Raw genomic sequence first — 23,774 nt, forward strand, 5'->3', positions numbered from 1 at the left:
GGGGAAACTGAGGCACAGAGAGGTGAAGTGACTTGCCCAAGGTCACCCAAAAGGTCAGTGGCAGTGCTGGGAACAGGATGCAGGTCTCCTGAGGCCCAGTGTATTGAACAAATCTGCCTCTCTGAATGAGCCCTCCAATATACTGTATATTTTGGACTAAACTACGGTAAATTTTTGAAGGCTTCTTGCATCTGAAGAAGTGAGGTTCTTACCCGCGAAAGCTTATGCTCCCAGTACTTCTGTTAGTCTCAAAGGTGCCACAGGACCCTCTGTTGCTTTTTACAGATTCAGACTAACACGGCTACCCCTCTGATACTTGCCTCAAAGATGCTCTGTATAAATACATTGTCCTCATGCTGATATTTTAAACACTTACTAATGGTTTGGTAGCAAAGATTTGCAAAGAAATCCTGACAGCTGCCCAGAAATATAGACCAGAACACTGGGGGAAAAAATCATTGCAGTGTGTGACGCGTCTGTAAAAATTCCTAAACAGGATTAGAGTCCTTCATGAAAATTCATCTCCAGAGTAAGCCCATAAGCGACTTACAAACCCCTTCCTCTGAAAACTGTTGTTTAGCTTCCATCTTTGATTTGCCAGCTCTCTTACTAATGCATGGAAAGTCTCAGTTAAATTTTTGTTATCAACAGCAAAAATAAAATATCCTGAGCAGAATATATTAGGGTTAGGGAGGGATCTCTTCTTCCGTCTCTCTAATGTTATTACACTTGAACCTGGCTAATTCTTTGCTCCCCTGCAAACACAGGAGCCACAATATGGCATCAGTTTTTAAGGAGAATTCCTGAATGAAATTCTCCCAACCGACCCCCGATAAATGTCACAAAAGACCAGCGGGGTTGGCCCATTTCTCAGCAAAGATTTAATAGTACTGAGCTGCAATTGGCTCTCATATTATAATGATTTGCCTAAAAATAGTAATGTGCAGTGTTACTTGGAGTCTGGTTTGTTTTGTATTGAGAGAGAGGTTCCATTTCAAGGTATATGATGGACCAAAGTTTCTTTCTTTTCATTTCTTTCCTTGGTGCAAAGCACTGAATTATCATGTTGAGGGTTCCAGATTTGTCATGGAATTTTTTATAAAAAAATCACAGTCATGGTAAATTTAGTAAAAGTCATGTCTGCGCCACGATTTTTGATTAAAAAAAATGCCCTGACAAATGAAGGGGTACTGACTACCTACAACAGCATCCTCTCCCCCAGCATCCCAACCCTAGTCCTGGCCTAGAAGGGAAGGGAGGCAGGGGCTGGAGAATGAACCCACCCACACTCACCCTGGGCAGTGGTGGCTCCTGTGCCCCATAGAGCTGAACCTGGCTCTCTGCTCCAGGTGTCGCGACCTGGTATGCTGGATTGCAGCGCCACTTAGGTTTGGCCTGCTGCCTAGCTCCTCGCCATCATGATGGAGGGGTGGCTGGGCCAAATCTGAGCCAAATCTGTGACCCCACAACTGGGTTGCAATGCCCAGAGTGGGGAGCTAGGCCCAGCCCCACGGGACAGGAGCTGCAGCTGCAGGGTAAATCACGGACACAGAAAAAGATCATGGTCAAATAGGAAAATCACACTATCCATGAATTTTTTTCCTGCCATGACAAACCTGCAGCTGTAATCATGTTGCTTGTAAACGTTCACAGATCCTGCTGCCCTACTGTGGTTCCTTGCTAGGGACAGTGTGCCAATGTCACTTCCTGGTGACGGCTTTTCTGTTGTCTTACGGGGGTTACTCTGCAGGTTGCCAGTGATGGGTCTGGGTTTGCTGTTCACTTGTTCAAAGGAGCAGGTGCAGCAAAGTGATAACTAAGATAGATACATAGAGCATGTTCTGGTGGGCTGACTGGGTTCTCTTATCATGACATTATTAATATTTCTTGGGGACGGCTTTCATCTCACTCCAGATGTAGCTAGATCTTTGCAGGGATTAGTTTGCAGGTCACTCTGGATTTTATGGAGCAGCCATTTTATTTTGTCTGCCTTAATCCTAGGGTTTTACAGTAGGTGAGGTGTGACAAGCAAAGCACTGAATCCCTGCCCTGAGGATCATGCAGAACTGCACTAGCTGGTTTTAAGGTTGATTCTTTTCCAAAGCTTCTACTACTATTTGTGTATTTTCTGGGACATCAGGATGTCAACATACCTGCTGCCCCTCCTCTGGACTGTTTATCTGGTGGACTGTGGATTCTAGTAATGGGCTTTGTTAACCCTTTATTTTTGCTAACTAATTAAAAAAAACCCTAATTTCCCCATGCTCTGTCTTATTCATAGGACTTGCAGTCAGGCTTGTCCCTAGCTGGGCTAATTTGGTATGTCTGTGTACGTTGCTGTTTTAATGTTAGCATTTGCTTGTGGCAAGGCTCAGGACGATTGTGTGATACGCCTGCGTTGCCCTTGGAAAATATACTTTCCTGGGATCAAAGTACTGGGAAAATGTTAATTTATTATACCCTGGAGAAATGGAATCAACTATTTCTCGAATGTGGTAGCAATGGAATAACCCCCAGTAGGGGTGTTTAGTTTGCTAGTTTGTAATATGCGTGTACATAAAACTGCATGCACATTACAAGTATTAAAATATAGCAATGTCTATTACATGCAATCACTGCTGAGGTGCATTTAATTAGACTGTTCTCCTTTGAGTATTTGGAGTGGATCATGCACAGAAAAATCTGCATTTTTCTTCCTCAAGCTGTGAATGGTATTTTTTGTTTTTGTTTAAATAATGTAATATGACGCCAGGAAAGAAAAAAGGGGCAGAAACCTGATCTCAATGGATAAGTCAAACTCCAATTAATGTTTAACAAGCTAGAATGGTCCGATGGGACAATAGTGGCGTGATCCGGCACATCCACGCCCAAAAGATTTCGGGAAGCACGTGGAAATCTGAGGGGGGGGAAGTGGCAACACCGAGTGTGTGTGTGAGGGGAGCACTTGCCATTCGCTAATCCGGCTCAGCCGCAGCACGAGCAGCTGGCGGAGCAGACTGCGCTCCCCACAGAGCTCAGCCCGCGCGCCCCGAAAGGCTCCGCGCTAGCCGGGTTCTAGGCTCCGCCTCGCGCCTCCTAGCCGGGTTCTAGGCTCTGCGGCCCCCGATCCCTGGGTTCTAAGGCTCCCAGGAGCATGGGCCGCTGCCCCCGCGCTCTGCTGCTGCTGGGCACGCTGGCCCTGCTGGCCCCGGGCCCCGCTGCTGAGGATGACCACGACGAGGACGACGAGCTGGTGCTGTCCTTCCCCTCCGAGGAGGAAAACCAGACGGAGGTCGGGAAGCACCTGGGCTCGGCCGCTTTCTACAGGACGAACAAGGTGAGCGGCGTCGGGGCAGGCGGCAGAGGGGGCTGGGGCGCGGGCGGCCCGGCCCGGCTGCCCCTTGGCGAGGGGCACGTAGCCCGCCCTTGGGAAGGGAGCTGGCGGCTGGCACCGCCGGGGACTCGGGACCCGGGACCGGCCCGGGGGCCGCCGAGCACCAGGGCACGCGGCCGGGGAGCCGCCTGGTGCAGAAGAGACGCTTGAGCTGCTCAGCCTGGGGCGAGGCAGGGGAGCCCCGGGGGTAAGGCACGAGGCCGGGGAAGCTGCTTTCTGGTTCTGCCTCTGGCTCCTCGGCTGATCTTGGGCAAGTCCCTTAGCCGCGGGGTGCCTCAGTTTCCCTGGTTCGTGCACATGGCTCCGCTGCAGCTTTGCGTGCCACCCACATGCAAAATAAATCGAAGAACTTGCTCCACAGCGCCGACTTCTGCCCCGTGGGGCTGCCCAGCTCCGGCCGTGGCCACCTGGCGCATGAGCTCCCCCCTCCGGACCACCCACCTCCCCAAGTCCTTTCCCCTCGGGGGGCAGGACCATAAGTGCTGGAAGTAGGAGTGCTGGGGGTGCAGTAGCACCCCCGGCTTGAAATGGTTTCCATCATAAACGAGTTTGGTTCAGCACCCCTCTCCCTGCACTATAAAAATGGTTCCAGCACCTCTAGGCAGGACCCAACTCTCTTCCCACCCCCAAGGCCTCCAATCCCTCAGGGGCAAGAGCCTCCTCTTCCCCCAGGAGAGTCTCCCCCACCCCCAAGGGCAAGACCTGATTCTCCCCCACCCCTAGGACTCCCTCTCCAGGGGGACAGGACCTTCCCTCACAGATAAAATGAATAAAACAAACTCTTACAAAGAATAACAATAATTTTGCAGGCTCTAGGTGTGCTGCTGCTTGCCCACCTGTGGGACCTCCTGCTAAAAGGTCTCTGTGTTAGTGCTGTGGGTTGTGATGATGATCAGGTGGATCTCGGCATGAAAGAGCTGCCGATGCAGAACTGACATGCCTAGAGCCTCTTGTGCAGCAGGCGAGAGGCGACTGTGCCATGGGATGGCAAGAGGGATGTGTGCATGCCACCTTGTCGGTGTGAGCTCCCTGGATAGCAGTTGAGTGTGTCTTGTGCCCTGTGACAGCCAGAGAAATCAAATAAATAAAGCTCTGTGCTGTGGAGCGTGCAGGGCTGGAGGATTGCAAAGCAGCCATGCTTGGGAAGGAGGCTTAGGGAAGTTCACAGCAGGGTGCGGGGGCATGCAGTGACTTGTGGCACTAACTTGTTGCAGCTACGATGGGCTGGTGCCTTAGGCTGTGGACCTGGCCACAGTAGTTTGTTTCCTACCTCTTCTGGGAGCAGGCTCTTAAGCCCTTGTAGACCCAACTGTGTGACTTTGGAAACAGAGCTCTGGTGGGACTCTTTTCTTACCCTTGTGGAGGGGAGGGTTTGGCTAGTTTGGCTAGTGATGCGGTGAGCTGCAGGTGCAGAAGGATTTGGGGAGGAGAACAGTTGGCTTGTGCTGCGAGTGAGGGAGGGTTCTGGTCACTGAGGGTGGGATTGAGTATATGGGATGGGGCTGGGTTTGTGTCCCACCCGCTGACCTGCTAGACTGTGCACTTAACCCTCATTCTTACCTTCTACCTCCCCGTGATGAATTGGTGATTTCACACTGTTTGGGGCCTTGATAAGATGTTTTCCAAGTATAATGCAGCTGCCACAGCCATGGCATAGAGAGCGTCTGTGTCCATGCAGTTTAACAGTGTTGCCAGCTCTCATAAGTTTTTCTTCCAAGTCCCAGCTCCTGGAGTCAAGTGATGATGTAAAAATCTTCCTTTTGTTTTGTAAGTTTCTAGCCCTTACGGTTGCAGAGGACAATTTGGAAATGTGATCCAATGGGCTCTGCAGACCCAAAAACCAGAAGCCAAAGACAACCTACATTATTTTTTAAAAGATCTCATGCCTGTGAAGCCAATCTCGTGATTTTTGAATGGTTAGGGCTCACAATACTGCACACAGTTCTTTCCTTCTGATCATGTGTAATTACATTACAAAATGAACTCTGCTGTGCTGATTAAAGTAACAGCTCAAGCGACTGAGCTTGCAGTGAGAATTTGAACAGCAGTGTTTGCTCTGTGAAGGTGCATGGCTTTGAAAAATCTGCTTCTGCTTGTTTAAATTCAGGACATGTGGAGATTACCTGGGCAGTACATAGTGGTGCTGAAGGAGGAAACTCATAAATCCCAGACAGAGCGAACCATCCACAGGCTGCAAGCTCGAGCAGCGAAGCATGGCTACCTAACCAAAATCCTTCACATCTTCCAGGATCTGTTCCAGGGGTTTCTTGTTAAGATGAGCAGCGATGTGCTGGATATGGTAAGAGGATGTTGCCCATCTGTCTTTTCAGCCTGGTTTTGTTTTCTGTTCAGAGGCATCTGGGGTAGGGCAGGCAGTGTGGAGAGCAGGTTTTTTTCCCAGTGGTAACAGTTCTGTTTGAGGCAAGAAACATGTAGATTGAAAGGCAGGCAGGCAGGAAAGTAACATAAGCTGGAAGTAAAAGGATCCAACCTAGAGAATGTTTGTCTGCCTCGATAGTGAGAACATCTAGAGTTGCAAGAGTAAGGATTAAAATACCACCTCTCCATCCACATGTTTGCAAGGTTTGTGAATCCTCATGCTTCAGGGCAGGGCCCGCTCCAGCTTTTTTGCTGCTCCAAGTGGCGAAGCGGGGAAAAAAAAAAAAAGAAAGAAAGCTGATCGGCAGCACTTTGGCGGCAGCTCAATCGCGCCGCTTCATTCTTCGGCGGCGAGTCCTTCGCTCCCTCTCTTCCACTTCGGCGGCAGTTCAAAGAGGAAGAGAGGGTCTGAGGGACCCACCGCTGAATTGCCGCCGAAGACCCGGACGTGCCGCCCCTTTCCATTGGCCGCCCCAAGCACCTGCTTCCTTCGCTGGTGCCTGGAGCCGGCCGTGCTTCAGGGCACAAACTAATCTCTAATTTGCAGGTTTAAGGAAGAAACTTTCCTGTGGGTTGATTATTCCATAACTGCCTGCATGAGGCTTTTTGTAACTTCCTCTGAAGCATCTGGTGCTGGCCACTGTCCAACACAGAATCTGGATTAGGTGGACCTTGGGTCTGACCCGTCCAGCAATTCCACTGTCCCTCTCCAATCGGACAAAAGTCATTGCGCTGATTTTGCATACCTGCTTTCCAATGCCCGCTGCTTTGTGTGGGATCTCACTGATATTTGAAACAAATTGTGAATGGTGAGTCTGTAAAACTCAGAAAGAATCCAAAGTAAGGCAGATCCAATCAGGAATCCAAGGTGATGCAAGTCCCAGGTACTCTACCCACATGGCTGGATGCAGACTTGTGGCTGCTAGTCATATGTCTTCACTGATCAAAGAGCACGTGGGAGTAGTTTGCAGTTAAGCTGAGGCAATACAGTGCTCCTCTTTTGAGGAGGTGATTGTGAGAAGAACATGGAATTTCCACAGGAGAAAAAATTCAGTTAAGGAGCTGTTTTACTTTGTGTTCTCTCTTGACAGGGCTGCTACAGATTTAGGAACCTGGGCCATTCACAAGTTCTTTGTTTTTGCTGCATTAGGACAATCATTTTGCAGTTGCAGACATGGACGTCAGCAACTCTCCATCTCCCCACAGCCTTACTCCGTCAGGCTGTCTGGGGTCGTGTGAGTGTGTTGCCACATAGCGACTTGAGTTTGAGGGCTGCCCTTTGCTCCCAGGGCAGCGGGGAGTGCCTGGCACTGATCTCTATAATTACGCTTTGCACCTTCCACTGGAGGATCTCAGAGCGCTTTGCTGAATTTAACCTCACAGAACTGAGGCACAGAAATTAGTAAATGAATGTGGTAGAGCGAGGCCTAGAACCCGAATTCCCTGACAGCCAGATCTGTGCCTTAGCCATCAGACCATCCTTCCTATGTCTCTAGGAACCCCCCTGGCCTTCCAGAGCAAGTGGCATTGATGAGCTCTGCAGGGAGCTGCATCCACACTGCTCACAGGAAAGTCAGGTCACTGTGGTACATGCGTATTCTAGCAAGGAGAGCTACAAAGGGCACAACCTTGGAGCTACAGGGGCAACCGCTGGAGGTTTAGTATCCCGTAAGTGCATTGGGAGGCTCCTGCTCTCTGCCAGCATTTTGTCTGTGTTTGCACCTCTGCTTGGAGCTCTCCTACCCTAGTTGAAGATACTGGTCATGTGGGTGGGGTTGGACAGACCGGAATGGGCACATCAAGAATATTGTGAAACTCATTGTGACCGTCATCAGTCTTAGAGCCAGTTCCCCTTGGAAATCGAGGCTACTGCATGGCTCCGTCTCCCACGGTGTCAGTTCTTCGTCCCATGTGCAGGGTTCCATAGTACAGCTATGAGACAGGAGCGAATGGGGCTGGAATGTCTGGAGTAACAAATCCTGCTCTCACACTCAGAGTGAGGACTATGTTCTCCACTGTGTGAACTGGTGCAGCGCCACTGACTCCAGGGCATCCGTTTACACCCACAGAGTGTTTGGCCCCCTAATGTGCCGCTCTGAGTCTGGGATTGATTTGACATCGTTTTCCCCCCACATTCGACAAATAAAGCTCTGGGGGGGTGTCATCCTGCTGGTTGGGCCGTGACCAGTTGAGCACTCAGCTCTCATCAGCTTCAGTCGTGCAGGGTCAGAGCCTAAATCTTTATTCAGGAGAGAATAAGCCACCTGCCTTGGGCAGCTGCCATCTTTCCTGGCCCGGTGCGAGGAAGCTGCTAGATAGAACAGCTGAGAGCATCCCATGTGGTTTCTGTCTGTGTGGTGTGCACCAAGTACTGTGTCCAGGCCATCTCTCTCTGATGTTTCTTTTGCACAGGCTTTGCGGCTGCCGCACGTTGAGTACATTGAAGAGGACTCCTACGTGTTTGCTCAGAGCATTCCCTGGAACCTTGGCAGGATCGTCCCGGCACAGTACAAGTCTGGCGAATATAACCCTCCCAGTAAGGGCTCCCTCTACCCTCTTTGAATTTATTTTAAAGGAGAATTCATGGGGCAGCAGACGATTTCCAGGGGCAAAATTGCACCCTCCAAACACATGCAGAGAGAGTAGGAAACCTGCGCAAATGTAGTTCCAAGTGTGTGCAGAAAAGTGGGAGAACATGAATCTCAGACAGCACCTTTCTCCCTACCCCAGTGGGACCGATGTCCTCTTCTCCAAGGAGTTTGTTGGCATCTTTGGCACTCTGAGCTTTTGAGGGGGCGAGGCTTGCTAGGGAGGGGGCCGAGTCAATCAACTCTCCATGGTAACCTTCCCCTCCAAATCTGGGATACATTTAGCTTGCGAGGACAGGGCAGGTTGGCATCCTCTGGAGCAGAGCCCTTGGTCTACATTGTTTTCTCCTGCTCTCCCTGCAGCTCGATAGCGCCTTCTGCGCTTGCTTAGGAGGATGGAGCCGAGAACGGAAGAAACCACTATAGCTATGGTTCTAGGGGGCCAGGGAGCTTGCGTAACTACCCTGGAAGTCAGTGGGAGCTGTGTGCATGCAGAGTTTGCAGGATTGGGCCCTATATAGGCACTGGATGGATGCATTGTTTGTTATTTCCCTTGCAAGCCACTGTTCGCAAGAATTGATAACTTGGCTGTAAAAATGTAGCCATGTGGTTCGTAAGATGGCAGTGCCCAGAAAACATCTGTCTCTCATCGGCTAGAGTGCTGGACTGATGACAGCTACAACTGCTCTGGTCGTAACGGGGTGCGTTGCTTTCTGAGGGCATTGCTGCCTTTCACTGACTGCGCCGTGGCTTGTGTTTGGTAGATAAAGGAGATCTGGTTGAGGTTTACCTGCTAGACACCAGCATCCAGAGCAACCATCGGGAGATAGAGGGCAGAGTGTTTGTGACGGACTTCGAGAACGTGCCAGAGGAGGACGGCACACGCTTTCACAGACAGGTGAGTGAGCCTGTGGGCTCTGTCAGGGTCCTGGGCTCTCACTGCCTGTGAGAGGAACAGCTTGGGCTGGTGGAAAGTTTTCCGTCAAAACTGTTCTTAGGGTGACCAGATAGCAAGTGTGAAAAATCAGGACGGGGGTTGGGGGTAATAGGCCTCTATATAAGAAAAAGTCCCAAATATCGGGACTGTCCCTATAAAACTGGGACATCTGGTCACCCTAACTGTTCTTCAGCGGAAAATGGACTTTTTGATTATAGTTTTTCATGAAAAAGTGTTGGATTTCCATGGACGATTTCACTCTGTCATTGAGACACCCAAAAATTCAGCCAAACATTTCTATTGGGATATGCTGCCATGGTGCCGCCTATCCCTCTGCTCTGTGGGCCGGGCTTGCTAGCTGGACTCCATCTCCCATGAAGCACCCTGGCCAGGGGCTCCCAGGATGCACCACCTCTCCAAGAGGGGAGACTGTAGTCCCTCCTGGGAGATGCAGTCCAACCAGGGAACCGGATGCAGAGGAGAATGGGAGGACGAGGCACCCAGATTATGACTTCATGACGTGCTGCGGTAGCATTTCTCAATCAGAACTTCCTGGGCTTTGAACGCTTTCTGATTTTCTAATTTGAGCTGAAAAACCAAGTTTTCTGTGTGTGTGTGGAGAGGGGAACCCCCATTTTCCAATCAACTCTAGCAACAGCTTCAGGGAAGATAGCACAGCGACTGATGCCAGGGCACTGTCTACATGAGGGTTTTCTGCTCTGTTTGATGGAGGATGCCAAACACAGCTCAGCTTTCCAAGCCTCACCTCCACACGCGGCTGTCCTCTGTTGTCCTGCTGATGTGGAGTCCCACACGTGCTTTAACCAGGCCTGCTCCACCCCAGTTTTGAATTCCTGTTACACAGTGGGTGTTTCGTTTGTGCCCATGCCACCTACACAGTTGTATTCATAGGCTCTTGGCCTTGGTAGAGTTCCTTGAGCCAGTATTCTGAATTGGAATTATTAGCTGAAGGGTCTTGGCTCCAGAAACGCCGGAATTCTTACTACCAAGTTCGGCTACTGACTTGCTGGATGACCTAGGCAACCTCTCTGTGCCTCAGTTTGCACATCTGTAAAATGGGACTAATAATACCTGCCTCATAAGGGTATTGTTAGGATTGCTTAGCTAGTATTTGCATATGGGCTCAAAGGCTAAGAACACCTGCATCTCCGGTTCACAGCCTAGGGCCTTCAGTGGGATTGGAGGGTGCCCAGCAAGGATGGTTAGATGGATAACAAGACTATCCAGAGTTAATGCAAACAAAGAATTTTGGAAGGGATAAAACCTCATGCTTCAGGGCTTAGGCCAGACTCTAACTACTAGGGATCAGGATCAAACCTTCATGGGGGGCAGATTGTTTTGAGCATTGGCCTGCTAAACCCAGCGTTGTGAGTTCAATCCTTGAGGGGGCCACTTAGGGATCTGGGGCAAAATTAGTACTTGGTCCTGCTAGTGAAGGCAGGGGGATGGACTCGATGACCTTTCAAGGTCCCTGCCAGTTCTAGGAGATAGGATATCTCCATTAATTTATTTATAAGCATCTGGTGCTAGCTGCTGTCAGACACAATACTGGGCTAGATGGACTATGGGTCTGACCCAGCCAGCAATTCCTATGTTATTTAGCAGCTGTGTCACTGAAAATGGCTAATACACTAGAGAATAGCATAAAAGTGTCATGATAGAAATGGTGGTAGCAAATAAAGGGCCTGATCCTGCACGCACCGACATGCAGGAGTCCCTCTATATTGACGTCAGTGGAACCACTATCCTGCGTGTGAGAGTGTTTGCAGGATTGGGCCCCAAGCGTGTGTAGTGGGGCCAACGCATGGGACGGTTCTGGAAACGTTTGCTGCCTTGCTTGACTTCCCCTCTCTGGCAGGCCAGCAAGTGCGACAGCCACGGCACCCACATGGCCGGGGTGGTGAGCGGGAGGGACGCTGGCGTGGCTAAGGGAGCCAGCGTTCGCAGCCTTCGGGTGCTGAATTGCCAAGGCAAGGGCACGGTCAGTGGGACCCTGATTGGTGAGTAAGAACCATCGAAGTATGTCGCGTCTAACCCTCGAGAGCCTGATGGGACAGGTGGGATTTTAGGGCCAATTCAACGCCCACTGAAAGCCAACGCCCATTGGCTTCAGTGGCACTTGGCTCCGGCCTGTGGGGCCAGATTGTCAGAAGTGCTCAATTCCCATTTTGGCACCTAAGTGGATTTTCAGAAGTTCCCTGCATTCAATCTGCTGAGCGCTTTTGAATCTGACCTTTAGCACCTCACTGTGATGTGCCTCTGAACACCCTGTGGCAGGGTGCACTCGTCCTGAGTGAACAAGGGGTTAACCACTTTTCCCAACCTCCCTGCCAGTGGACAGGTGAAGGACCATACATTAGTTGCTGCAGGAATACAGGGCTACACACCCAATTTCCTAGGGCTGGGCTGGAGCCCTGCTGGGGGAGTTCTCTCTCTCTCTCTCTCTTTCGATTGTGTTTAGATTTCTGGTTACTGTAACTCTGGTCCCTGGAAGGAGAGCCTGTCCCAGAGGGCACCTCTGCTGGGGTTCTGTTGACTCATCCCATCAGCGTGCTCGTCTGTACTGAGCAACAGTTGCTGTTCACCGAGTCTCTTTCCCTGTCAGTCCGTGAAAGGATATTTACGTGAAAAGGATCTTGCTTCTTTCCAGCTGGAGGGGAGAGCTGAATCTGGCCCCCCACTTCCCAGCTAGCAGGATGCGAGTGAGTCATTAGCGCTGTCCTTTTCTGTGATCGTTCTCTGTCCGTTTCATTTGTACGTGATCAACAGGCCTGGAGTTTATCAAGAAGACCCTGACTGCCCAGCCCTACACCCCCTTGGTGGTGTTGCTCCCCTTTGCTGGAGGCTACAGCCGTGTTTTGAATGCAGCTTGTCGGCTGATGGTGCAGACGGGGGTGGTAATGATTGCTGCAGCTGGCAACTACAAGGAGGATGCCTGTCTGTACTCACCTGCATCTGAACCGGAGGTATGGGGCTGGGACACTGTGCTTTCACGGATTGAGACACCTGGCTTCTATTCTTGACTCTGCCACTGTTTTGCTGTCGTCTGGCCTTGACCAAGGCACGTCACCCCATCTGTGCCTCAGTTTTTTTGGGTGTAGAATGGGGATAACAATCGCTTCCTGCCCTTTGGACAAAGCGTTCTGTGGTTCAGAGTCCCCACTGCAGTTTGTTCGTTGGCGAGGGGGCGGGGAAATAAGGAGCTTTGCCTCCTCCCTTGCACAGGCCACACAAGGCTATGCACAATCGCGATCCCTGCTCTCGGGGGAACACACAGATCATTCTGCTGCTTCTCTATGGCTCCCTAAATGGGACGGCGGAATCCCCCTCCCCCAGGCACTTTTGTGTGGGTTGTGCTCGAAAGGCACCATATGGTGCAGGACCTGTTAACGCTCTGCGGGCAGTGCAGCGGGCTTGTTTGCAGTACCTGGGGTATTGCAGACAGTCCAACGATGTGACCTGCGACTCCCAGGTCCTGCCCCTTCCTTGTTGGCCAGGACACTGCACCTTGTTGTAGATGGAGTGTCACTCGGTGGCTGGCAGGAAGCTCGTGCATGAGGTAGAGACTTATTGGCTGGGGCAGCATGACTTGGCCTGTGTGTCCTTGATCGCGTCAGTATCTGTAGTCCCCGAAGCACATTACTCATGCTGGAAGGAGCTCTGGGCTCCTGGCTATACTCACCCTTGCAGTGAACTTTCAGAGTCTCCCTGAGGAATTATATAGTCCTGGTCCTTTACAATTCCTCCAATCCTGAAGGAGGGGTGTGGCTTTATGTTCCTGTAAAGGCAAAGCGTTATTCAATAGCATTCACCCTGGTGGGCAGGAGGAATTGTACAGGCCGGGGTGGATTTGTTTGGGAGTTTTAATGCAATTATGGACCATCCGTTCGCTGCTGATGTCCCAGTTGAGACGTGTCATTGCGCTGTAACCCTCAGGTCATCACTGTCGGGGCAACCGACTTCCAGGACCAGCCTGCCTCCATGGGAGCCTTAGGAACAAACTTTGGCCGGTGTGTGGATGTCTTTGCCCCGGGTGACGATATCATCGGGGCCTCCAGCGACTGCAGCACCTGCTTCACTTCCCAGAGCGGGACGTCCCAAGCCGCTGCACACGTGGCAGGTGAATCGATTTTTTTTTTTTAAATGCATGCAGCAGTAGGATCAAGCAGTAGTGGCTGTGTGACCGTGTGCCCAGCAGGGTAAAAATGAACCATCCCCAGCAAAGCACATTACATTGACTAGCACAAGTGCAACCTGGGCAGAACTGGGTTCTATCACACCTCGGGGGTGTGGTTAAAACTTGAGTCCTAGCTCCTCTGACGGGAGTGGGGAGGCATTGGACTTGGGTTTCCTGTGTTACCTGGGGAAAGTCATTTAAGTTATCTGTGCCTTAATTCACCATCTGTGACACTAGGAAAATAGTCCTTTGTCTATGTAGTGCAGTGGTCCCCAACGTTTTTCATCTGGCGGGTGCCAAACGATGAGCCCTGGAAGACTGTGGTGGCAGATGAGCATCTGCTAAAATGGCACCGACAAGCGGCAACGTCAATAGGTGTCGCCGCCGAAATGCCGCCGAGAAGCAGCGTCATCCAGAGGCGTTGCCGCCGAAATGTCGCGTGGCGACGCCTCTGGATGACGCTGCTTCTCGGCAGCATTTCGGCGGATGCTCGTCCGCCGGCCAGTGTGCAGGTGCACTTAGACGCCCCGGCGGGCGCCATGGCGCCCACGGGCACTGCATTGGGGACCCCGATGTAGTGTGTGAACTCTGTGTGGCAGGGATTGTCTCCTGTTATGTGTTTGTACAGCGCCTAGCGCAACGGAGGCCTGATCTCCATTGGGGCTTCTAGGCCTTGCCAAGTAATACATTGGTGCTGTAAAGAGGAGCCATGTTTTATCCCTCTCAGGTAACAACTGCTGTGTCTCTCGTAGTAAAGACAAGACAGGACTTGGTTGCAATCAGGTGATTCGTTTCTGAGGCTGCTGGAAGGTGACCAGAGTCATGCAGTGTAGGTGGGGCCCTGCAGACAAACAGGCATCATGCTGCCCCGGGGGAAGGCGTAAGAGAAAAACGACAGTACACAAGTCTGCAAGTAGTCGTGCATGGCCGGATGTTACACTATTCGAGAGCAGTGGCTCCAGGACAGCCATGGCCCAGAGCTACCATTGCTATTGCCTGTGAGTACATCTACACTGCAAAGCAAATCCCATGGCACCGAGGTTCAGAGCCCGGGTCAATTGACTCAGGCCGGGGGGCTAAAAATAGCAGTGTAGACCTTCCCGCTCGGGCTGGAACCCGGGCTCCGAAACCTTCCCCCCTTGCCGCATTTCAGAGCCTGGGGTCCAGCCCAAACGGGAACATCTACGCAGCAATTTTAGTCCCACAGCCTAAGCCCTGCAAGCCTGACTCAACTGTCCCACACTGTGGGTTTTTCTTTGCAGTGTAGACATACAGTGGCATCTGGGCCACATCGGGTAAGGCCCTCCCTGTGCTGTCCATCTACATCAGTACATCAATTTCTGCCCCTGCCCCGTCTCCAGCCTTACAAAGCAGCTTCATGCAAATCCATGCCTGGGCCCTGATTAAGCCGTGAGACATGCCCGGCTGTGTGTTACGGTCTAATAGTGATATGCCTTGTGAATTCCTGGGCCTAAGGCTGAGTGCTGTTAACTGTCAACACATTTCCGTCTTAGACCATAAATACACACGCTCTGTCCTAGTGTGATTGTAGAATATGGCTCCCTACGGGATGAACAGGCAGGGGAAGAAGAGAAAACGTTTACGATGAGGAAAATGCTTTCAATTAGGCGGCAGGTTCCGTTAGGAGAAAATAGTCCCAGATGGCAACAGTTTTTTTTTTTATGCTAGGTCATTAACGTTTTTAATGGAAACATTTAGGTGAGTGAATCCTTTTTGAAGCTGACGCTGTGGAGAGGAGGCTGCAGGGACCTGTGGTTCCCTAGATGATTCTTGCCTCATGCATCTTCCTCCCCCAGGCTGATGTGTATCAGGGAAGAATTAAATGAAGAAACAACCTGAGCTTGTGCACTGAAATGTTTCTGCCTGGAGGTTAAGTTTAAGGATCTCAAAGGTGGGATCCAGTCAGGAGAATATTGGTTTTGCAAAGCAGAACTTCCTTTCTTTCCCGATTCATCGCAGAGCGCAATGGGAGGCCCGCGCTGCACTGGAGTATGACTGAAGAGGCAGCGTGATATCCAGGGTGCGATGGGGTCTGGTTCCTAATGGAGAGCTCGTCTGGTGCAGTGCCGTCAGTGACCCAGTAGCCACATGTCACAGATCCACAGCGTCTGGTGCATGCCCCAGCCCGTGACCCCTTTCGTGGATTGGGCCCCAAGGACTCCGATAGGTCCACAGGGACAAGCCCAGGGCCTCCAAGACTCTGAAACTGGGTTTGTGGATGCCAATGATCCATGGCTCCCTGCAGTGAATCCATCCAAGCCAGACTCCTGTGGGAGGCTTGTATGGTGCCCCTTCAGGGCGCGGTGCTCTCAGTGAGTGTTTGCAGCCACCCCAGGCCGCCTCTCCAAAACAAGCTAACAATTTAGTAGGCACCTGGCCTGCAGCATCGAACAGTCCTTAGGTTAGCAAAGAGAGGAAAAGGTGAAGACAGAGTCTGGCTTGGCTGCGGTGGAAGCCATCTTGTCTTGCTCTCCTAGTCTCTGTCCCTTTGTCCTCGGCCCCAGGTCTGTGGGTCTCTCTCCAAAGGCCGTCTCTTAACCCAGGCACCTGACATCTTGTCCCTTGGTTCTCCAGCTGCGGCCTTTGCTCTGCTTCCCTGACGAGGGGTGGGGGGAAAATCTCCTGCCTCTTGGTTGCTAGTTGTGAATGTTCTGGCCCTTGGGGTTCCCACTCTCTTTCTGAATCCTCCACTGATATGGGTCGGTCTCAGCCAGTCCTTAGATGACCCATTCATACCATCCCAGGCAGTTAGGTGATGCAACACCTCATGTCCCCAGCTCTATCCCAAGAGTAGCTGTGTAACTTTCACAGTTCGTGCACAGCAATGCAAAGCACAGAGGGACACTGAGGCATGCATAGGCATCCTAAAATATTCCCAACATTCCCTCTTCATTACACCATGTGACAATCCCAATCTCAGGTACTCATGTGTGTCTGCTCCAAGGACAGTGCACACGTCATTCACATGACCTAAATACGGGTCTTTGTCCCCTGCTAGTGGTTGATCTACAAAAGAGCTGACTATCACGCTACTAGGGGCTAGGTTGGGAGGTAGACGCTCATGCTTTCAGTGTGAGAGATCCTGGGTTCAAACCCCACTGATGATCCATGGTCGGCGGTCATGTCTCTCTCCCCCGCTCTGAAAGGTGCCTGGTTCCGAATTGACATAGCTGCAGTGCAAATACAAGTGTAATGAAGACTTGGTTTTGATGATACAAATTCTGCAATGGCGTTGCGAGCTGTAAGCTACCCTAATCTAAAGCAGACGTGCCGCTTGCCTGTATTCTCCAGGGCTTTCTATACGCGTTTTGATGTTTAAATAAACATTTTACAATCGAAATGGCGTGTGCGCTTCTCTCCTAGGCATCACAGCCATGATTCTGAACACTGACTCTGCGCTGACGCTCTCCGAGCTGAGGCAAAGGCTAATTCATTTCTCCACCAAAAACCTTATCAATGAGGCTTGGTTTCCTGAAAACCAGAGGCTGGTCACGCCCAACAGAGTGGCAGGACTGCCCAGCAGACTCATAGCCGGTAAGTCACGCATGCTCCATAGGGCAGATGCACAGCAAAGGGAGAGGCTCCAGGGGACACCATTGCCTTGATGAGGTGGCTGAGATGTGCATGACTGAAATGACACCCACGTAGGGGCTGGAATTCTCCTCTGAGGATATGTCTACAGTGCAGTGAAAAACCCACAGGTGGCCCATGCCAGCTGTTTAAATACGGTGTAGATGTGAGGGCTGCAGACCATCCACATTGCAATTAAACAGTCCCTTAGCACCAGCCCGAGTCAGCAGACATGGGCCAGCTGTGGGTTTTTAATTGCATTGTAGGCCTAAGGTAAGTTATCCCTAGTGACTTGGCCGGGCTGGATTTGTGCAAAGAAAGTTGTGTAGGGGTTGCCAGATGGCTGGTTTTCAACCATAAAGTCTAGTCAAAAAGGGGACCTGGCCGTATCCGGTCAGATGTACTGACTGGACACCAAAAATTCGGTTACTGTGGGCAGGGTGGCAGGTGAGACGCCAGGTCATCAGCCCACACCAATCCCTGCTCAGCCAGGGCCGCCTCCTACCGGCATCTCATGGGCAGGCAGGCAGCAGGCTCCAGTTCCCATCCCTGCCCCAGAGCAAAGGGAGCCCAGCTGTGGGGGGGAGGGAGGAGGAAAGGATCAAGTGACTAGGAAGGGGGCAGTGGGAGAACAGCGAGCAAGCAGGGGGCGGGGCCTTGGGGGGAATAGGCGGGGCAGGGGCGGGGTGGGGGGTGGGGTTCCAGTTTTCAGAAATTGCCAGGGAGTTTGTGCCTGTCGAGGGCGCAGCGGGGCTTGCTCTCATTCTAAACCTCTTGCGGATCAGCGATATGCATAGGCGCCAACTTTCCCCAGCACCGGTGGGTGCTCGTGCTCCCTGGCCTTGCCCTGACTCCATCCTTTCCCTGCCCCACCCTGCCCCCATTCCAGCCTCTCCCCCAAAGTCCCTGCCCCAACTCCGCCCCCTCCCTGCCCCTATTGGACCCCATCCCCAAATCCCGGCCCCGTCTCTTCCCTGAGCACGCCACGTTCCCGCTCCTCTCCTCTCTCCCAGCACTTGCTGCGCGAAACAGGTGTTTCGCGGCACAAGCACTGGGAGCTAGGGGAAAAAAGCGGGCATGTGGCGCGCTCAGGGGAGGAGGCGGAGGTGAGTTGGGGCGGGGGGCAGGGCGGGGAGCTGCCGGTGGGTGCTGAGCACCCACCAATTTTTCCCCATGGGTGCTCCAGCCCTGGAGCACCCACGGAGTCAGCACCTATGGCACAGCATCGACTGGAAGCCAACCTGCCGTGTGGGTCTGACAACTGAGCCGTCCCTTTTCAGGTGAGCAGCTGTATTGCCGCTCCGTGTGGTCTGCCCAGTCCGGGTCGACTCGCTCTGCGACGGGCGTCGTGCGCTGCAGTGGGAACGAGGAGATGCTCAGCTGCTCAAGCTTCTCCACGAACGGCAAGCGGCGAGGAGAGCGTATCGAGGTGATGCTCCACCCGGGGGTGGTTTGGGGTGCTGCAGTTGACCCTCATGCATCTCATGTCCTGTTGAAATCTCTCCGGCCCAGTCCCTCAGAGGTACAGAGGCGCCTGAGACCCATTGATTTCAGTGGGAGTCTGGCCCCTAAATACATTAGAGCATCTAGGCCTCAGCCTGTAGGACCGAATAATTCATTGAGGGTCCCACCCATCAGGCCTTACACAGGCAAAACTTCCCAGCACTCCAGAGGCATTTTGTCTCTGTCAGGGCTGTCAGATTTGTCCCTTAGAAAATAGTGTGTGTGGGGAACAACCTCAAGGCTCCTGCAGCTCCCGTAAGCAGGGACTAGGCACGTCGGAAACGTTGCCTGACAATGGTGCCTTCTGAATTGTAGGTTCATGGAGGCAGGAAGCAGTGTGTGGCTCACAATGCATTTGGCGGCCATGGTGTCTACGCGATAGCGAGGTGTTGCATATGGCCCAAAGCTGACTGCCAGATTCACACCCGCTCCCCGACTGCGGATGGTACTTCGACAACTGGAGTGGGCTGCTCCAAGGAGAACCACGTTTTGACAGGTACAGTAGGTTGTCTCGCTGATGACAACAAACGCCCTCTCTGCCTAGTCACCTGTGCAACCAGAATAATCCTACTACATTCACATGGGAAGTTCAGTTTAATATTTGTAAAGTGCTTGGAGGTTCTTGGATTAATTTATATCCGTGGTCTTATCGATGTGCTGTATGGGCTGGTTTGCTAGTTCCTGAACTAAGCAGCCAGCTGATGCCTTAGTCTGTGTTTCCAGTACTTCATGTTCTCCTCGTATGGGAGATTGTGACACACTCTCATTCCCTTAGCATGGTGACCGCTTCAGTGACTCAAAGCACCTCTCGCTGTTGTTTGTGGGTTCCAGTTCCTGGATTTTGGGTGGTTTGCAAAAGGAATATTCTGTTAGCCCTGACGTTCAAAATTAAACACCCTACTTAGGTCACAAGTACAATTTTTGGGTCTTGTCTTACCCTCCAGAGTGTATTTGCCCAGGTATCACGATCGCCATGCTGGTTTGACTGGCATCCTCCACTCTGGAGCGGCCTCTGTTGGTGATATCCGAGAGCATTTCATACTAGGATTGAGGTGCACTGGCAGAGATGCCCCCCCTCATACCATTCCATGCTATTTTCTGCTTCATGTTTTTGAGCAAAACCGATTTCCCTGACAACTAATAGCTCACAAGAGCAGGCTTTGAGCATTCACCTTGAAGCGTTCTGTATTGGCAGGTTGTAGCTCCCATTCTCTTGCTGGAGAGTTTAGTGACAACGTCAGACCCGTTCTAAGGATGGAGACCGGACACCACCAATGCGTAGGTAGAACAGATGTGACCTTGCATACTTCCTGCTGCCACGCCCCCCGCATTGAATGCCAGGTGAAGGAACACTCACCCGTGGGCTTCCAAGAAAAGGTACGGCAGAACCAATCATCGTAGGTATTTTCAGAATCCTTTTGCTAGCTGTCTATTGAAATCATTCTTACTACATTCTAATGTTTCTTTATCCCCGCCCCCCCCATAAAGCTGCTTTACTTAGCATCACTCCAGTCACTGAAATAAATGGAGCTGTCCCTGCTTACCCCAGTTCTCAATCTGACCCATATTTATACTTCCCCACAAAGAATGATTCCATCCCTCTTCCTGGTAGGTGGCCGTGTCCTGTGATGAAGGCTGGACTCTGACAGGATGCAATGCGTATTCCTGGGGTCCCGGCACCCTTGGCGCCTACGCCGTGGATGACACTTGCGTGGTAACGAGCGCTCTCGCTGGCAAAGGGGCAGGGGCCATCGCCATCTGCTGCAGAAGCAGACGTTTGGAAAATGACAAGCATTCTTCCAACTACAAGTGAGGACACTGCCCGTGGCCACAAGGCGCCCCTGCTGAGACAAAACTGACATCACACCCAAAAAACCGCATTCCAAAGCCATCACCTTTCCAGATTCCAGAACTGAGGCCACTACTCCCAGTTTGGTCAGGGCTGATTGTGATGGAATAAGAATCACTAATTGTAGGTGGGAGACGTAACACATCTAAAATGCAAGGATTGTTGGTGTCTGGAAATGCTCAATCTAGGGTGACCAGACAGCAAATGTGAAAAATCGGGACGGGGTGGGGGGTAATAGGAGCCTGTATAAGAAAAAGACCCAAAAATCAGGACTGTCCCTATAAAATTGGGACATCTGGTCACCCTAGCTCAATCCCAGCACCCTGAGGATGAGAGATTCTCTCCCCCCCCCTTCTTCCATAGGCCCTCCTCATTTACCGCATATGCATTCTAGCAGGGCGACATTTGGCAAAAAGTCCTGCCCACCAGTTTGCAAGCATGTTTTTTCTATTACCAAGCAGCAAGGTTATAAGCTCAGTGTCAGTCAAGTGGTTTGAGGGTGACCTAAGGAGATGTATTTACTGCACCAGGTCAGCAAGCACCTTTACTGGTCTTGGCATGGTTGCTAGGTACCTTGGTTACCTCTCCAGCATTCCGTGGGTATTTGTGTTACCACCTCATCCTTTTTCTACACTCAGGGACGGATTCTCCCTCCTGCTATAGCCCCCGTGAGCCCCTTAGATTTGGCAAGGGGAGAATTCCCCTGGCTCAGGAACTGGTGTTGTGTGGCCCTCTCTACATCCCCTAGTGCAGAGAGTGATAGGGGGGGTGAAGCTGTCGGGGCTGCCATTAAGGCGATTCTGGCTGGTAGTCTCCCATAGGCCGTTCAGCTGTCTCAGCCTTTGCAGCAGCAACACAGTCAGGGTCCAAAACGTGCCTTAAAGCCAGTGTAGTCCCCCCCCCCCCCCCCTCGGGCTCAGACTGATCCTCCCGGAAGTGCAGCCCAGGACCTTCGCTCCCTGGTTTGCAATTAGCCAAAAACTCCAGCAGGGATTTTAATTTTTTTGTTTGTTTCTAGTAAAATCTCTTATTTTCCGATCGTTCTATAGCTTCTTGCCTCCGAGCAGAGCCCCAAGTGCCTTACCGACCCCGGCTCCAGCAGTCATGGCACTGAAACCTGCAAAGTGAAGGCCTCTGTGCACAACAGAGCAGTGTGGGCAGTGCCATGGATTCCCCCGCCTGGCTGCCTCTGAGCTGCTGAGGTCAATGGGGAGGGAATTATTCCCTCCCCTCCCCCAGTGGAAAACCCACCAGAGAGGAACATCAGGGAGTTAGATTTGGCCCAGGCCTCCACTGGGTCTCCTAGTTAGCAGTCCTCCTTGGCGACACCATCCCCATGCCCTGATCTGTGTGTGTGCGCGCGGAGGTTCTCTGTGCAGGTCCAGAGATTGTGCCTGAGGCCTAGTACTCTCTGTCTGGGGACTGTTTCCTTCATTAGCTGAGACTAACCACATGCGGGTGAGTTCTGATTATTTTTGGGATACAGCCTCCTGTCCACTAGGAACTGGACTGAAACCATCACTTCACTTTCTCTAGGCCCCCCCAGCCGGGATCAGCTGGTAACAACCAATACCCCAGTGATGAATGCAGTATGAATTCCTAGGAAGTACATTAAAGTTAATCTACATGATCTGTAGCTTAGCCAGGCTTGGTTTATCTCACGATAATCGCTGACCCCACAATGCATTGAGATTGTTTACGTAAACATTTATCGTACAAGAGTGATCTTTAGGGTGTATTCATTTACATTGTCAGTTTGACAAAACCAGAATCTCTGTAACCGAATGCACTGTTGGTGTGGGCTTTTTTCTTGTTTACTCCTCAGATTTCAACGAGACCCCTCAGTGCTAGCTCCTCGAGTTTGGCACTTTTTGCAGCGTTAGCGTTCCCAAAAGGTAGCCTAATCGTGTGGCAAATAGACCCCGGTTTACTCTGTCAAGCTTGCAACCGCTAGTTAACTGCTTGCTTAATCAGATTTTAATTTGTAAAGATAAGAGTTTTTGCTGCGTTGTTAGCTTTTTTTTAAAAGAGCAAAAGAAAGTTGAAGTATAAATGTCGACCTACTGTATTGCTTTAACTGGTCTCCTTTGGGTTCCTCCCTCCTGGGAAGTTTGTTTGAACGAACATGCTGTAATTCATTACCTGTTTTTTTTTTTTTTATAAAGAAAGCTTTCATAGTACTGTGGTTTTTACATTTGTATCTTGAAAATATTTATTCTGAGTTTTATAAACAGCACATTTTATAATGGTGTCTTTTTAAAATAAAAATATGTATGTCGCAGCTTGGAGTTCATCTGTATACTCAACTGACTTAGTGCAACATGGCTGGAGGTAAACCATTGTGAAAGGGCATCCATCTCCCAGGGCACTTGCATGGTGCTAAACCATCCCTGTTGCTTGAAGTTGACAGGAGAGGAGACAACTCAGGTGCAGAGGTGGTTAGCCCAAGTACAGGACCATGAGCAGGAGTCCTGGCTCCACTAAGGTTTAGCTGGGAGCGAGCCTCCCACCTGGTGTAGACAAACTTGTGCTAGCAGGGCTCAAGCCAGTGCACTAAAACCAGCAACGTGGATGTTCCAGCTGGGCTGGAGCTCAAGTGAGCTTGGGCATCCAAACTTTCACCTGAGGCAGAACGGCCGCAGTGCTATTTTCAGTGCACTACCTGGAGCCTCTAGCGTGCCTCTGCCTAGTGGACCCTGAGTGACGTTAGTCGTTCTGTACCTGTTACCCTCTTTTACAGGGTAGCATTACAGCTCCTCTTAGAGGTACTAGAAGGGCAAAATTCTCTACCTGCCCCCTTCAACTACCTGTTAGCCCATGGGAAGAATCAATCACTTCTGCTAGAGGAACTAAAAGTGAAGCTATTTTACACATGTACCTACAATAAGCCAGCGTGGTGAATAAAAAATTCGACTGCATAAACCTCCTGTTGGTTTGTGGGAAATGAGGCCTTAGATGGAAAGTTACCAGATAATAAATAGCACATTGTGTCATCCCTCTGATTAAATTCATTAAAGGCGTCCACAGATTTACTTCTATTCATTCTATTTATAAGCTGCTTTTACCATATCATATCCATAATAAAATCTAACCTCTTACGAACGTTTGAGCTATTGTTTCAAATAGAAGTGTGGATGTAAACAATATCTGATAAGCGCTCTAATTTAGAAGAACTTGGAGTTTTCATAATGGAACAGTTGGGCTGTTTTAACAAGTAAAATGTTTCAACTTTAAACTGACTTGGATAGTCAGAGTGGATCTGACCATACACTTTCCTTAAGATATAGCCCACAAAGGAGCTGGGAAAATGATCAGTTTGAATTACAGTTGCCTTGGGTAGGATTTTCTGAGAAGTC

The 23,774-nt window shown here is 51.0% G+C and overlaps 1 protein-coding gene across 1 annotated transcript; it reads left to right on the forward strand.

Moving 5' to 3' along the window:
* The first annotated feature begins 2,789 nt into the window (after positions 1 to 2,789).
* PCSK9 (proprotein convertase subtilisin/kexin type 9) lies at positions 2,790 to 22,699 on the forward strand. The gene is made up of 12 exons (XM_005284873.4): positions 2,790 to 3,316; positions 5,481 to 5,672; positions 8,165 to 8,288; positions 9,105 to 9,238; positions 11,157 to 11,298; positions 12,068 to 12,264; positions 13,235 to 13,418; positions 16,860 to 17,030; positions 18,347 to 18,495; positions 18,885 to 19,065; positions 19,765 to 19,946; positions 20,182 to 22,699. The coding sequence occupies exons 1-12, from the start codon at positions 3,134 to 3,136 to the stop codon at positions 20,380 to 20,382; spliced, it is 2,040 nt and encodes a 679-aa protein (XP_005284930.1). The 5' UTR covers positions 2,790 to 3,133; the 3' UTR covers positions 20,383 to 22,699.
* Positions 22,700 to 23,774: the final 1,075 nt, after the last annotated feature.

The sequence above is a fragment of the Chrysemys picta genome, chromosome 8 (genome assembly GCF_011386835.1).
Source record: "Chrysemys picta bellii isolate R12L10 chromosome 8, ASM1138683v2, whole genome shotgun sequence".
NCBI lineage: Eukaryota > Metazoa > Chordata > Testudines > Emydidae > Chrysemys > Chrysemys picta.

Coding starts and splice junctions, on each gene's coding strand:
- PCSK9 (XM_005284873.4), top strand. CDS start 3,134: ATGGGCCGCTGCCCCCGCGCTCTGCTGCTGCTGGGCACGCTGGCCCTG. Junction 13,419..16,859: donor AGCCGCTGCACACGTGGCAG/GTGAATCGATTT, acceptor CTTCTCTCCTAG/GCATCACAGCCATGATTCTG. Junction 18,496..18,884: donor GGCGAGGAGAGCGTATCGAG/GTGATGCTCCAC, acceptor TCTGAATTGTAG/GTTCATGGAGGCAGGAAGCA.